We start from the raw sequence: 15,672 nt of genomic DNA on the forward strand, positions 1-15,672 counted from the left end.
ACTGACTTCATTACCAAAATGATAGCATATACACTTTGTAGTCAATTTTGACACTATAATTAATGTTTCTTACTCATATTGATGCTATATAGGCCTTTTAAAAGAGAAGTTGGTTCTAAAGGGCAGTTGACCTTTGAAAAAACTTTTTGCTGAGAGGGATAAATATCAACTTTGCCTAACTTTGGGAGCTATTTAAAGGGGATCTGCACGTATTCTGGAATAGAAGGCCAAGACCATGTTAACCACAACATATCCTTGGTTTTCTCTAATTCCTAATGTAGGACATAAAATGTTGCAGATCAATTGAAATGTATGATTGATATATATTTCCTGTTTGATCTAGTGACCTGTCCCCCAGCCCCTCCTATTGATAATGGAGATCACACTGTCAAAGCGAGAGATGGTGAAGGCGTTGTTACAGAGGTTTCCTACCAATGTAACTTGGATTATACACTGAGTTTCACAGGCAGCATCAGATGTCTGAATGGAGAATGGGAGACCTCACCAAAGTGCCTACGTAAGAACCTGACTTTCATCCAGTATGAACATATCATATATATGAAACGCATGGCTCAAGTATTGCTGCTTTAATGTTACTATTTCATTTCCACCAGGGCCTTGTGAGATTCACACTTTTGATGCAGAGTACCATCTACAGGATTTACCCCTAATAATGTACATGGAACACGGTGAAAAAAAGACTATTCATTGCAAACATGGATATTACCATAAACATGCATCTGAAAGCAATATAACAGACATTGAAGTGGAGTGTAATGATGGAGAGATAAACTATCCATTTCCAAAATGCATTGGTAAGAAAACATGTCCTCTTCATAGTAACTTTAAATACTGTCTAACAAGCTGATCAACATCACTAGAATGCATTGTCATCTGCATTTTCAAGACTGGTCTGAGGATACCCACAGTGGATTGTGGCAGAGACCATGGGCAAAGGATCACACATCCTGGTAAACAGAACTCATTGTCAATGGACAAGAGGTTGATGCATGTTTGTTCAGGAACATGAAAAGGGGCACAGTATCTGAACGCATGATGGGGACTGAGAGGCACTCCTTGCCCCTTTGATCAGGGAATGGCCTGTACCTCTGTAACCCTGCCAAACAGCAGGAGACAGGACAGCAGATAAACCAGAGGTCACCTGTGTTGATGTGGGGATTTTATTTATTTAAACTATAACTTGACATTTTAAAGGGGCCATCTGCAATTTCTACATCTATATTTGGACTTTTAAATGAATTATGTATACTCATTGATTCTTCTAAAATATTACTTGTAAATGCTTCATGAACTTAGCTCAACTGTTGTACCCCATCATAACCCATGTTTTTTTGTTGTTATACATAAACTCAGCAAAAAACGAAATGTCCTCTCACTGTCAACTGTGTTTATTTTCAGCAAGCATAACATGTGTCAATATTTGTATGAACATAACAGGATTCAACAACTGAGACATAAACTGAACAAGTTCAACAGACATGTGACTAACAGAAATGGAATAATGTGTCCCTGAACAAAGGGGAGGGTCAAAATCAAAAGTAACAGTCAGTATCTGGTTTGGCCACCAGCTCTCAAATTCACCAGCTCTCAAATTCACCAGCTCTCACTGCATTAAGTACTGCAGTGCATCTCCTCCTCATGGACAGCGCCAGATTTGCCAGTTCTTGCTGTGAGATGTTACCCCACTCTTCCACCAAGGCACCTTCTAGTTCCCGGACATTTCTGGGGGGAATGGCCCTAGCCCTCACCCTCCGATCCAACAGGTCCCAGACATGCTCAATGGGATTGAGATCCGGACTCTTCGCTGGCCATGGCAGAACACTGACATTTCTGTCTTGCAGGAAATCACGCTCAGAACGAGCAGTATGGCTGGTGGCATTGTCATGCTGGAGGGTCATGTCAGGATGAGCCTGCAGGAAGGGTACCACATGAGGGAGGAGGATGTCTTCCCTGTAACGCACAGCATTGAGATTGCCTGCAATGACAACAAGCTCAGTTCGATGATGCTGTGACACACCGCCAAAGACCATGATGGACCCTCCACCTCCAAATCAATCCTGCTCCAGAGTACAGGCCTCGGTGTAACGCTCATTCCTTCGACGACAAACACGAATCCGACCATCACCCTTGCTGAGACAAAACCGCAACTTTTTGCCAGTCCTGTCTGGTCCAGCGACGGTGGGTTTGTGTCCAAGGGCGATGTTGTTGCCGGTGATGTCTGGTGAGGACCTGCCTTACAACAGGCCTACAAGCCCTCAGTCCAGCCTCTCTCAGGCTATTGCAGACAGTCTGAGCACTGATGGAGGGATTGTGCGTTCCTGGAGTAACTTGGGCGGTTGTTGTTGCCATCCTGTACCTGTCCCGCAGGTGTGATGTTCGGATGTACCGATCCTGTGCAGGTGTGGTTACACGTGGTCTGCCACTGCAAGGATGATCAGCTGTCCATCCTGTCTCCCTGTAGCGCCGTCTTAGGCGTCTCACAGTACGGACATTGCAATTTATTGCCCTGGCCACATCTGCAGTCCTCACGGCTCTTTGCAGCATGCCTAAGGCACGTTCATGCAGATGAGCAGGGACCCTGGGCATCTTTCTTGTGGTGTTTTTCAGAGTAAGTAGAAAGGCCTCTTTAGTGTCCTGAGTTTTCATAACTGTGACCTTAATTGCCTACCGTCTGTAAGCTGTAAGTGTCTTAACGAACGTTCCACAGGTGCATGTTCATTAATTGTTTTTGGTTCATTGAACAAGCATGGGAAACAGTGTTTAAACCCTTTACAATGAAGATCTGAAAGACAGGGTCCTGAAAAAGGGACATTTCTTTTTTTGCTGAGTATAGTTGGTAAACAATGCAATTGTCTAGCCTCATTCCTTGCACACATAGCTCTGTCTATGAATTTGAGAGTGGTTACATTTCTCCAGCCCCATACCCCAGCCCCATTACTCAGTGGCAGGGTGACCGCTTTCTTATTGTTGATTATTGCAGATTGCCCCTTTAAGACAGCAGGGTAACTGATCTCTTTGACTTCAAGCAAGATACTAATATAATGTTTTTCTGTAATTGTTTTGTCTCTAAACAGCATTTGCTAAATGTAAATTATCATTGCCACCAACAAGAGGAACCAGTTATACACCTGCTGGCAGAAATCTGTTCTCACCTGATGAAAGGGTGACGGTGACCTGTACCTCAGGATTCTGGATCTTTTTCTTACATCAGACTGAAAATACAATACAATGCAAAGAGGATGGAAAGTGGTCATCTTCTACAGATTGTGAACGTATGTTCATACTGGAGAGTACATTGTAGTATGATATATTCAGTGTATTACATATTATTTTATTTTTTAATTTAACTAGGCAAGTCAGTTAAGAACAACTTCTTATTTTCAATGATGGCCTAGGAACAGTGGGTTACCTGCCTTGTTCTGGGCAGAACGACAGATTTTTACCTTGTCAGCTTGGGGATTTGACCTTGCAACCTTCCAGTTACAAGTCCAACGCTCTAACCACTAGGCTATGTGCCACCCCATTACTGTACTGGTATGATTCATGCTAACACTAAACATCTCTATCATTGTAGTGATAACCTGTGGTGATCCACGTGACCCTCTTGTGAGTTCTCCCAACCGCTGGCAGCGGGGTCAATTGAGAGGAACTCAGCGTTACAACTGTAGAACCGGATTTAAAACCACAAATGCCCAGGGTGTTGCCACATGCACAAGTGATGGCTCCTGGACTCCAGACCCACTCTGTGAAGGTGCAGTTTATTAAAGGAAGCCATCTTTGAATATCACTGTGGTTTGATTACCTTGTGCTCCGATGTTAGTTTGGACTGCATCAGAATTACATTGTTTGTCTTTCAGAGATAACATGTGACAAGCCAGATATCCTAAATGCTGTGATTAAAGACCCTAAAACAAGATACAAAATCAATGATCCGCTCACTTATGAGTGTAAGATGAATTATGAACTATTGGACAGTACTACCAGACCTACTGCTACCTGTACGAAAAATCACTGGACCCAGTGTCACGGCTATCGTAGGAATGAGCGGAGCAAAGTGTGTCGTTCCACATTTTTTTTAATACTGTGAAACTATGCAATACATAAATAAGCTGAATGACAAAAAACCGTGACGCAGAGGTGAAACATACACTACTCAAAATTAATCTCCCACAAACTCAGGTGGGACAAACACCAACTTAAATATGACCTCCAATTAGAGACAACGATGACCAGCTGCCTGTAATTGGAGATCATCCCAAACAAAGCCCAACATAGAAATACAAAACAAGAACAACCCAACATAGAAAATCTAACCTACAAAAAAAACCTAACCTACAAAAAAAACCTGTCACGCCCTGACCTTCTCTACCATAGAAAACAACAGCTTTCTATGGTCAGGACGTGACACCCAGACACTTGGCTGTAAAGTTAGGATGACATTTATACTCATTCATCTAAAACTCTGAGAATGTGAGGGAAGACACTGATCCAGAGGGTTTAAGGCTACTGGAAAGATCAAGCATCAGATTTGATCCTATTGTTTTATTCCCTATTTGATGATTTGGTGTGGAATTGGTAATGGCATGAACGTTCACTCACTTTGCTCCGATTTGTTTTTCCAGATATTGCTCTGTTCAATGCTTTTACCAAACTGACAGCTTGGCCAAAATGTAATGATATGGTAATGCTTTATAGAACAGGTCCTCTAAGTGCGCTGTTAACTGAACGATGTGTCACAATGCGTTCTGTAATGTTTCATGCCATTGTTTCCCCCACAAATAAAGGGAGTATGCATCATATTGAGGGTATAAGGAGTTATAGACAGGTGTGTCACTGTGTATTACTGTACAGCAGGGGTGGAAAGAGTACTGTAAAATCCTACTCAAGCAGAAGTACTGTTACTTTAATGAAATTGTAATCAAGTAGAAGTAAAAGTAGTGGTGTAAAATACTACTCAAGTAAAAGTAAAAAGTAGCACATTTTAAAAGTTCACAGAGAAAAAGTGGGAACCAAATAAATTATACATGCATTAGCCCATACAAAGGCCCTGGAGGAAAAGCAACTTGCAAGAATGGAGAATGGCACATGCCAGTTGAGTGTAAATGTAAGTCTTAAGTCTATGGTACTGTATTACCATGGTGCTGTATTATCATGTTACTGTATTTTCATGGTACTGTATAATCTTGACAATGTATTATCATGGTATTGCATTATCATGATAGTGTATTATGGTGCTGTATCATGGTACTGTATTATCCAATCATGATTATCCTACTGTATTACCATGGTATTGTACTATCCTGTTCTGTTTCATTGTAATGTATTTTCATGGTATTGTATTATCCTGGTACTGTATCATTGTAATGTATTTTCATGGTACTGTATTATGATTTCTATCTATTCCCAATTTAATCTATACAGGCAGCATCAGATGTCAGAATGGAATATGGCCGAGCCCTCCAAAGTGTTTACGTAAGTACATTATTTTCAACTGGTCTGAAAATGGTGTCATATCTACATGTCAAGTGTATGTGAGTATATAAATGTATGAATATGTACTGTACACTAAGGGAATAAAATAATTACTGGGTTTCATTTCCATCAGGACCTTGTGAGATTTCCACTTTTGATGCAGAGTACCATCTAAAGAATTTACTCAATAAAGATAATATTGTGCACGGTAAAAGAAAGACTCTTCAGTGCAAAGAGGGATATTACCATAAATACAGATATCCATGGAATATAGTAGAAATTGAGGTGAAGTGTGATGATGGAGAGATGCAGTATGAAGACCACAAACCTATATGTAAGTTCATGTCATGTAAAGGAACACCCATCAGTGTAAGATAGTCATTCTCTCAACATTAGCAGGTTAACATCATCTAATATATGGAATACATAAGTCCAGAATGCCCTGCGAGCTATCGACTGTAGATTAATACAATAGAAATGGATAGTATTTTCTCATTTTTATTGAAACCTTTTATGAAAATCAATCAACCTGTTTGATAATATTCAATGAGGCCACAATGTGTAACCTTCTGACTGTATAAACAAAATCATTTGTTCTTTGCTTTTTAGGTAGCCATCTTTATTCATAGGTAGATGATGAACATAATGGGTGAGTAAAATTAACAAGGAGAATGGCATGTCTTATAATCACACAAACCTGTAGACAGAGTGAAGGCAGAGCAAGTTCCAGAAGTCAATTATTATAAACAGTATTGTAAACAGTACTATAAACAGTACTATAAACAGCACTATAAACAGTACTATAAACAGCGTGATAAACAGTTCTATAAACAGTACGATGAACAGTTCTATAAACAGTATTATAAACAACACTATAAACAACACTATAAACAACACTATAAACAGTGTGATAAACAGTGTGATAAACAGTGTGATAAACAGTGTGATAAACAGTATTATACACAGTATTATAAACAGTACTGTAAACAGCATTATAAACAGCACTATAAACAGTACTATAAACAGTACGATGAACAGTGTGATAAACAGTATTATAAACAACACTATAAACACTATAAACAGTACTATAAACAGTGTGATAAACAGTGTGATAAACAGTGTGATAAACAGTGTGATAAACAGTGTGATAAACAGTATTATAAACAGTATTGTAAACAGTAATATAAACAGTAATATAAACAGCAATATAAACAGTATTACAAACAGTATTACAAACAGTGTGATAAACAGTGTGATAAATAGTGTTATAAACAGTATGATAAATAGTATTATAAACAGTATGATAAACAGTCTGATAAATAGTATTATAAACAGTATGATAAACAGTACTATGAATAGTGTGATGAATAGTGTTATAAACGGTATTATAAACAGTGTGATAAACAGTTGTATAAACAGTACTATAAACAGTATTATAAACAACACTTTAAACAACACTATAAACAGTGTTTTAAACAGTACTGTAAACAGTAGTGCAAACAGTATTAAAAACAGTACTGTAAACAGCAATACAAACAGCAATACAAACAGTATTACAAACAGTATTACAAACAGTATTACAAACAGTATTACAAACAGTATTACAAACAGTATTACAAACAGTGTGATAAACAGTACAATAAACAGTACAATAAACAGTACAATAAACAGTATTGTAAATAGTATTATAAACAGTGTGATAAACAGTATTAGAAACAGTTATGAACAGTATAATTAACACTTACAAAAAGTATAATAAACAGTAGTATAAACAGTGTTATTAACAGTACTATAATCAGTATTATAATCAATATTATGAACAGTATGTGATGGCTTATCAGTGAAGCATAACAGAAACATGTTGGAGTATCACATCAAGCAGGAGTAATTTCTCTAATCATTAACACACAGTGAAAGGTCACATGGTTAAACACTGTCTACTCTCCTCTATAGTAGGAGTGATCAGCAGTATTACTCCACAGACTCTGATCTATAGTAGTAGTGATCAGCAGTATTAATCCACAGACTCTGATCCATAGTAGTAGTGATCAGCAGTATTACTGCACAGACTCTGATCCATAGTAGTAGTGATCAGCAGTATTAATCCACAGACTCTGATCTATAGTATTAGTGATCAGCAGTATTACTCCACAGACTCTGATCTGTAGTAGTAGTGATCAGCAGTATTACTCCACAGACTCTGATCTGTAGTAGTAGTGATCAGCAGTATTACTCCACAGACTGATCTATAGTATCCTGCCATGTGATTTAATTCCTACAGATATCCTACAGAGTCATGATGTTCCCTCCGTCAAATGCAAGAATCCTTACAAAGCCGCCTTTATATGCAAGGAGAAGATCTATTTGATTTTGTGGTTTCTTTGTCGCTTGTTTAATTTAGGTTTAGAAAAAATGTGAGCCATCCAGTAATGGAATACATGTAGTGTCTTTTTCAACATTTGACATTGTATCACCGTTGTAACAAAATAACAGTATCTTCCAAATCATATCAGTCTCAGCTTCACTATAATAACAGTACAGCTATCTAAAGCTAGACTAAAATGGTACATTTGTTATATTAGTACAAAGAGATGTGATTGTGTGAACATCCTATCAAGTTTATAAATTGCCTGGCTGGGCTGATGAGACAGTGGATTGCGCAGTCAGATAGAACAAGAATTAGGCATTTTAACATCATAGATTTAGCCAGGTGGTAGCTTGTGGAATAGACACTGACTGGAATGCAGTTTTAACCAATCATTATTCAGGATTAGACCAACACGCTGTATAATGTGTAAATATCCTCCTGTATCTTCCAGCTGTGTGATTCATTATCTGAAGGTTTAATATGAATGAACAACTGATGTTATGATTGTGATTGACCTCATCAAGGAAGACAATAAAGTTGTGGAAAAGAGATGACACGTTGTCTCCATGAGTCTTTACAAGGCTATAGTACAACAGAATAAGATGATTTACCAATGTTATCCTAACAAATACACATTAAAGCTGACTGAAGCTATTTCTCAGATCAGTATCACTGTTGTCATTGATCGTTCTTGTAAATCAGTTTTGTCTCTTATCATCCACCTATAGCTACTTTCTCAGGTGAACAGTAGATCTTCTCTCGTGTCTCAGGACAGCATAAGTAATGCCTCAGTTGGTCATGTTTTTTTATGTATTTGCTTTACTTCTTGCCTCTGCTGATCTCAGCTTACTGGACGTGATGGCAACTGTCTTGTTGGACAAACGTATCCATGCATAATTGATTGTACAACATTAAATAAAGTCTCTCTGGTTCTCATTTACTAAGTTACTCTTTAGTTCATCTGGGAATTTTATCATCAAGTATTTTTTACAATATTGAAGCAGCCAGACAATATCTATTAAAATGTCCCTGAGGTGTTCCTTGCCATTTATTCCTGAACATTAAGGCAGGAATATTGACCTCCAATTATTATATGCAAGATAACGTTTAATGTAATGTTATGAATGTTTTGTTTAGTTGATAGGCTAATATTGGACAAACCCTGGCATGCTCCCAAGGTGTAGCAATTTGTTTTGGCCCTCCCCTGTTGCCCCTGGAAAACATGGCTTTATTGGAAACAGTGATATTGGCTTACTGCAACAAACAAAGCCATAACCATAGACAGTTAACCAGATTTATGTAATGCTTATGTAAGTACAGTATTTGAATCTTTTGTGATTCAATAATTCTGGTACAAATGTTTCAATGGGGCCTATCAGCATTAAACTATTTGATAACTGTAGCCCTCAATGTCTTTCTATCGCTAAACCTACAGTGCACATCAAAAAAATTGTAGATACAGTATGCCTCGATATTGTAGATAAAACAATATTTGCAAAAATAATGGAAGACCAAGTATAGTATAGTATAATATAGTATATTATAATATAGTATAGTAGACCAAGTATCGTGGATATATTTCAACATACTTCAAATTAAAATCATAAAAATAAAAATGTGTTGTTTTGCACAATTAAAAATACACTGAACTTACACATTTCCTACATTGAGCATTTTAACAATAACTGTACGATATTTTCTGTGTCAAATCAAATGTTGTTTGTTACATGAGCCAAATACTACAGGTGTAGACCTTACCATGAAATGCATACTTACAAGCCCTTAACCAACAATACAGTTTGAAGAAAAATAAGAGTTAAGAAAATATTTACTAAACAAACTAAATTAAAATAAAATAAAAAAGAGCACCAATAAAATAACAATAACAAGGCTATATACAGGGGGTACCGGTACCGAGTCAATGTGGAGGCTATATACAGGGGGTACCGGTACCGAGTCAATGTGGAGGCTATATACAGGGGGTACCGGTACCGAGTCAATGTGGAGGCTATATACAGGGGGTACCGGTACCGAGTCAACGTGGAGGCTATATACAGGGGGTACCGGTACCGAGTCAATGTGGAGGCTATATACAGGGGGCACCGGTACCGAGTCAATGTGGAGGCTATATACAGGGGGTACCGGTACCGAGTCAATGTGCGCGGGTACGAGTTAGTCAAGGTAATTGAGGCAATATGTATCAAGCATGTTTCAGAACTGTCTAAATAGGCCTATCAAACATGGAACAGAACTGTCTAGATAGGCCTATCAAACATGATTCAGAACTGTCTACATAGGTCTATCAAACATGGAACAGAACTGTCTACATAGGCCTATCAAACATGGAACAGAACTGTCTACATAGGCCTATCAAACATGGAACAGATCTGTCTACATAGACCTATCAAACATGATTCATAACTGTCTACATAGGCCTATCAAACATGAAACAGAACTGTCTACATAGGCCTATCAAACATGGAACAGAACTGTCCAAATAGGCCTATTAAACATGTTTCAGAACTGTCTACATAGGCCTATCAAACATGAAACAGAACTGTCTACATAGGCCTATCAAACATGTTTCAGATCTGTCTACATAGGCCTATCAAACATGGAACAGATCCGTCTACATAGGCCTATCAAACATGGAACAGATCCGTCTACATAGGCCTATCAAACATGAAACAGAACTGTCTACATAGGCCTATCAAACATGGAACAGAACTGTCTACATAGGCATATAAAACATGGAACAGAACTGTCTACATAGGCCTATCAAACATGGAACAGATCTGTCTACATAGACCTATCAAACATGATTCATAACTGTCTACATAGGCCTATCAAACATGAAACAGAACTGTCTACATAGGCCTATCAAACATGAAACAGAACTGTCTACATAGGCCTATCAAACATGGAACAGAACTGTCCAAATAGGCCTATCAAACATGTTTCTGAACTGTCTACATAGGCCTATCAAACATGATTCATAACGGTCTACATAGTCCTATCAAACATGTTTCAGAACTGTCTACATAGGCCTATCAAACATGTTTCAGAACTGTCTACATAGGCCTGTCAAACATGTTTCAGAACTGTCTACATAGGCCTATCAAACATGAAACAGAACTGTCTACATAGGCCTATCAAACATGGAACAGAACTGTCCAAATAGGCCATTTAAACATGTTTCAGAACTGTCTACATAGGCCAATCAAACATGGAACAGAACTGTCTACATAGGCCTATCAAAAATGTTTCAGAACTGTCTACATAGACCTATCAAATATGGAACAGAACTGTCTACATAGGCCTATCAAACATGTTTCAGAACTGTCTACATAGGCCTATCAAACATGTTTCAGAACTGTCTACATAGGCCTATCAAACATGTTTCAGAACTGTCTACATAGGCCTATCAAACATGGAACAGATCTGTCGACATAGTTCTGTTTCATGTTTGATAGGCCTGTCTACATAGGCCTATCAAACATGGAACAGAACTGTCTACGTAGGCCTATCAAACATGTTTCAGAACTGTCTACATAGGCCTATCAAACATGAAACAGACCTGTCTACATAGGCCTATCAAACATGAAACAGAACTGTCTAAATAGGCCTATCAAACATGGAAAAGAAATGTCTATATAGGACATTCAGACATGGAACAGAACATTCTACATAGACCTATCAAACATGATTCAGAACTGTCTAAATAGGCCTATCAAACATGAAACAGAACTGTCTACATAGGCCTATCAAACATGGAACAGAACTGTCTAAATAGGACTATCAAACATGAAACAGAATTGTCTAAATAGGCCTATCAAACATGAAACAGAACTGTCTACATAGGCCTATCAAACATGTTTCAGAACTGTCTACATAGGCCTATCAAACATGATTCATAACGGTCTACATAGTCCTATCAAACATGAAACAGAACTGTCTACATAGGCCTATCAAACATGTTTCAGAACTGTCTACATAGGCCTATCAAACATGTTTCAGAACTGTCTACATAGGCCTATCAAACATGAAACAGAACAGTCTACATAGGCCTATCAAACATGAAACAGAACAGTCTACATAGGCCTATCAAACATTAAACAGAACAGTCTACATAGGCCTATCAAACATGGAACAGACCTGTCTACATAGGCCTATCAAACATGAAACAGAACAGTCTACATAGGCCTATCAAACATTAAACAGAACAGTCTACATAGGCCTATCAAACATGATTCATAACGGTCTACATAGTCCTATCAAACATGTTTCAGAACTGTCTACATAGGCCTATCAAACATGTTTCAGAACTGTCTACATAGGCCTATCAAACATGGAACAGACCTGTCTACATAGGCCTATCAAACATGAAACAGAACTGTCTACATAGGCCTATCAAACATGTAACAGAACTGTCTAAATAGGCCTATCAAACATGGAAAAGAAATGTCTACATAGGACATTCAGACATGGAACAGAACATTCTACATAGACCTATCAAACATGATTCAGAACTGTCTAAATAGGCCTATCAAACATGAAACAGAACTGTCTACATAGGCCTATCAAACATGGAACAGATCTGTCTACATAGGCCTATCAAACATGAAACAGAACTGTCTACATAGGCCTATCAAACATGATTCATAACGGTCTACATAGTCCTATCAAACATTAAACAGATCTGTCTACATAGGCCTATCAAACATGATTCATAACGGTCTACATAGTCCTATCAAACATGTTTCAGAACTGTCTACATAGGCCTATCAAACATGTTTTAGGACTGTCTACATAGGCCTATCAAACATGAAACAGAACTGTCTACATAGGCCTATCAAACATGAAACAGAACAGTCTACATATGCCTATCAAACATGAAACAGAACTGTCTACATAGGCCTATCAAACATGGAACAGAACTGTCTACGTAGGCCTATCAAACATGGAACAGAACTGTCTACATAGGCCTATCAAACATGTTTCAGAACTGTCTACATAGGCCTATCAAACATGATTCATAACGGTCTACATAGGCCTATCAAACATGAAACAGAACTGTCTACATAGGCCTATCAAACATGGAACAGATCTGTCTACATAGGCCTATCAAACATGGAACAGAACTGTCTACATATGCCTATCAAACATGGAACAGAACTGTCTACATAAGCCTATCAAACATGATTCAGAACTGTCTACATAGGCCTATCAAACATGTTTCAGAACTGTCTACATAGGCCTATCAAACATGGAACAGAACTGTCTACATAGGCCTATGTAGACAGGCCTATCAAACATGGAACAGAACTGTCTACATAGGCCTATCAAACATGGAAGACAACTGTCAACATAGTCCTTTCAAACATGTTTCAGAACTGTCTACATAGGCCTATCAAACATGGAACAGAACTGTCTACATAGGCCTATCAAACATGGAACAGAACTGTCTACATAGGCCTATCAAACATGAAACAGAACTGTCTACATAGGCCTATCAAACATGGAACAGAACTGTCTACATAGGCCTATCAAACATGGAACAGAACTGTCTACGTAGGCCTATCAAACATGTTTCAGAACTGTCTACATAGGCCTATCAAACATGTTTCAGATCTGTCTACATAGGCCTATCAAACATGGAACAGATCTGTCTACATAGGCCTATCAAACATGGAACAGAACTGTCTACATAGGCCTATCAAACATGGAACAGAACTGTCTACGTAGGCCTATCAAACATGTTTCAGAACTGTCTACATAGGCCTATCAAACATGGAACAGACCTGTCTACATAGGCCTATCAAACATGAAACAGAACTGTCTACATAGGCCTATCAAACATGTAACAGAACTGTCTAAATAGGCCTATCAAACATGGAAAAGAAATGTCTACATAGGACATTCAGACATGGAACAGAACATTCTACATAGACCTATCAAACATGATTCAGAACTGTCTAAATAGGCCTATCAAACATGAAACAGAACTGTCTACATAGGCCTATCAAACATGGAACAGATCTGTCTACATAGGCCTATCAAACATGAAACAGAACTGTCTACATAGGCCTATAAAACATGATTCATAACGGTCTACATAGTCCTATCAAACATTAAACAGATCTGTCTACATAGGCCTATCAAACATGAAACAGAACTGTCTACATAGGCCTATCAAACATGGAACAGAACTGTCTACATAGGCCTATCAAACATGAAACAGAACTGTCAACATAGGCCTATCAAACATGGAACAGAACTGTCTACGTAGGCCTATCAAACATGGAACAGAACTGTCTACATAAGCCTATCAAACATGTTTCTGAACTGTCTACATAGGCCTATCAAACATGTTTCTGAACTGTCTACATAGGCCTATCAAACATGGAACAGAACTGTCTACATAGGCCTATCAAACATGATTCATAACGGTCTACATAGTCCTATCAAACATGTTTCAGAACTGTCTACATAGGCCTATCAAACATGAAACAGAACTGTCTACATAGGCCTATCAAACATGAAACAGAACAGTCTACATAGGCCTATCAAACATGAAACAGAACTGTCTACATAGGCCTATCAAACATGGAACAGAACTGTCTACGTAGGCCTATCAAACATGGAAAAGAAATGTCTACATAGGACATTCAGACATGGAACAGAACATTCTACATAGACCTATCAAACATGATTCAGAACTGTCTAAATAGGCCTATCAAACATGAAACAGAACTGTCTACATAGGCCTATCAAACATGGAACAGATCTGTCTACATAGGCCTATCAAACATGAAACAGAACTGTCTACATAGGCCTATCAAACATGATTCATAACGGTCTACATAGTCCTATCAAACATTAAACAGATCTGTCTACATAGGCCTATCAAACATGAAACAGAACTGTCTACATAGGCCTATCAAACATGGAACAGAACTGTCTACATAGGCCTATCAAACATGAAACAGAACTGTCTACATAGGCCTATCAAACATGGAACAGAACTGTCTACGTAGGCCTATCAAACATGGAACAGAACTGTCTACGTAGGCCTATCAAACATGGTACAGAACTGTCTACATAGGCCTATCAAACATGATTCTTAACGGTCTACATAGGCCTATCAAACATGTATCAGAACTGTCTACATAGGCCTATCAAACATGGAACAGAACTGTCTACATAGGCCTATCAAACATGGATTCAGAACGGTCTACATAGTCCTATCAAACATGGTTCAGAACTGTCTACATAGGCCTATCAAACATGAAACAGAACTGTCTACATAGGCCTATCAAACATGAAACAGAACTGTCTACATAGGCCTATCAAACATGGAACAGAACTGTCTACATTGTAGGCCTATCAAACATGGAACAGAACTGTCTACGTAGGCCTATCAAACATGTTTCAGAACTGTCTACATAGGCCTATCAAACATGTTTCAGAACTGTCTACATAGGCCTATCAAACATGATTCATAACGGTCTACATAGGCCTATCAAACATGAAACAGAACTGTCTACATAGGCCTATCAAACATGGAACAGATCTGTCTACATAGGCCTATCAAACATGGAACAGAACTGTCTACATATGCCTATCAAACATGGAACAGAACTGTCTACATAAGCCTATCAAACATGATTCAGAACTGTCTACATAGGCCTATCAAACATGGAACAGAACTGTCTACATAGGCCTATGTAGACAGGCCTATCAAACATGGAACAGAACTGTCTACATAGGCCTATCAAACATGGAAGACAACTGTCTACAAAGGCCTATCA

General features: G+C 38.3%; 1 protein-coding gene across 3 annotated transcripts in view; it reads left to right on the forward strand.

Moving 5' to 3' along the window:
• The window catches only part of LOC106560552 (coagulation factor XIII B chain), a 65,503-nt gene extending 56,706 nt beyond the window's left edge, over positions 1–8,797 (forward strand). For 2 of the 3 annotated variants that reach the window (XM_045687887.1, XM_014123547.2), the window contains exons 4-11: positions 344–517; positions 615–815; positions 3,096–3,293; positions 3,596–3,772; positions 5,443–5,493; positions 5,627–5,827; positions 6,103–6,142; positions 7,775–8,797. In XM_045687887.1, coding sequence (XP_045543843.1) covers positions 344–517; positions 615–815; positions 3,096–3,293; positions 3,596–3,772; positions 5,443–5,493; positions 5,627–5,827; positions 6,103–6,122 — 1,022 coding nt within the window. In that variant the 3' untranslated portion in view covers positions 6,123–6,142; positions 7,775–8,797. Of the gene's footprint in view, positions 1–343; positions 518–614; positions 816–3,095; positions 3,294–3,595; positions 3,773–3,878; positions 4,821–5,442; positions 5,494–5,626; positions 5,828–6,102; positions 6,143–7,774 lie in introns of those variants that run through there. The other variant, XM_045687888.1, reaches the window with a different exon arrangement.
• The last annotated feature ends 6,875 nt before the right edge of the window (positions 8,798–15,672 follow it).

This window comes from Salmo salar, chromosome ssa10 (genome assembly GCF_905237065.1).
Source record: "Salmo salar chromosome ssa10, Ssal_v3.1, whole genome shotgun sequence".
NCBI classification, from domain to species: domain Eukaryota; kingdom Metazoa; phylum Chordata; class Actinopteri; order Salmoniformes; family Salmonidae; genus Salmo; species Salmo salar.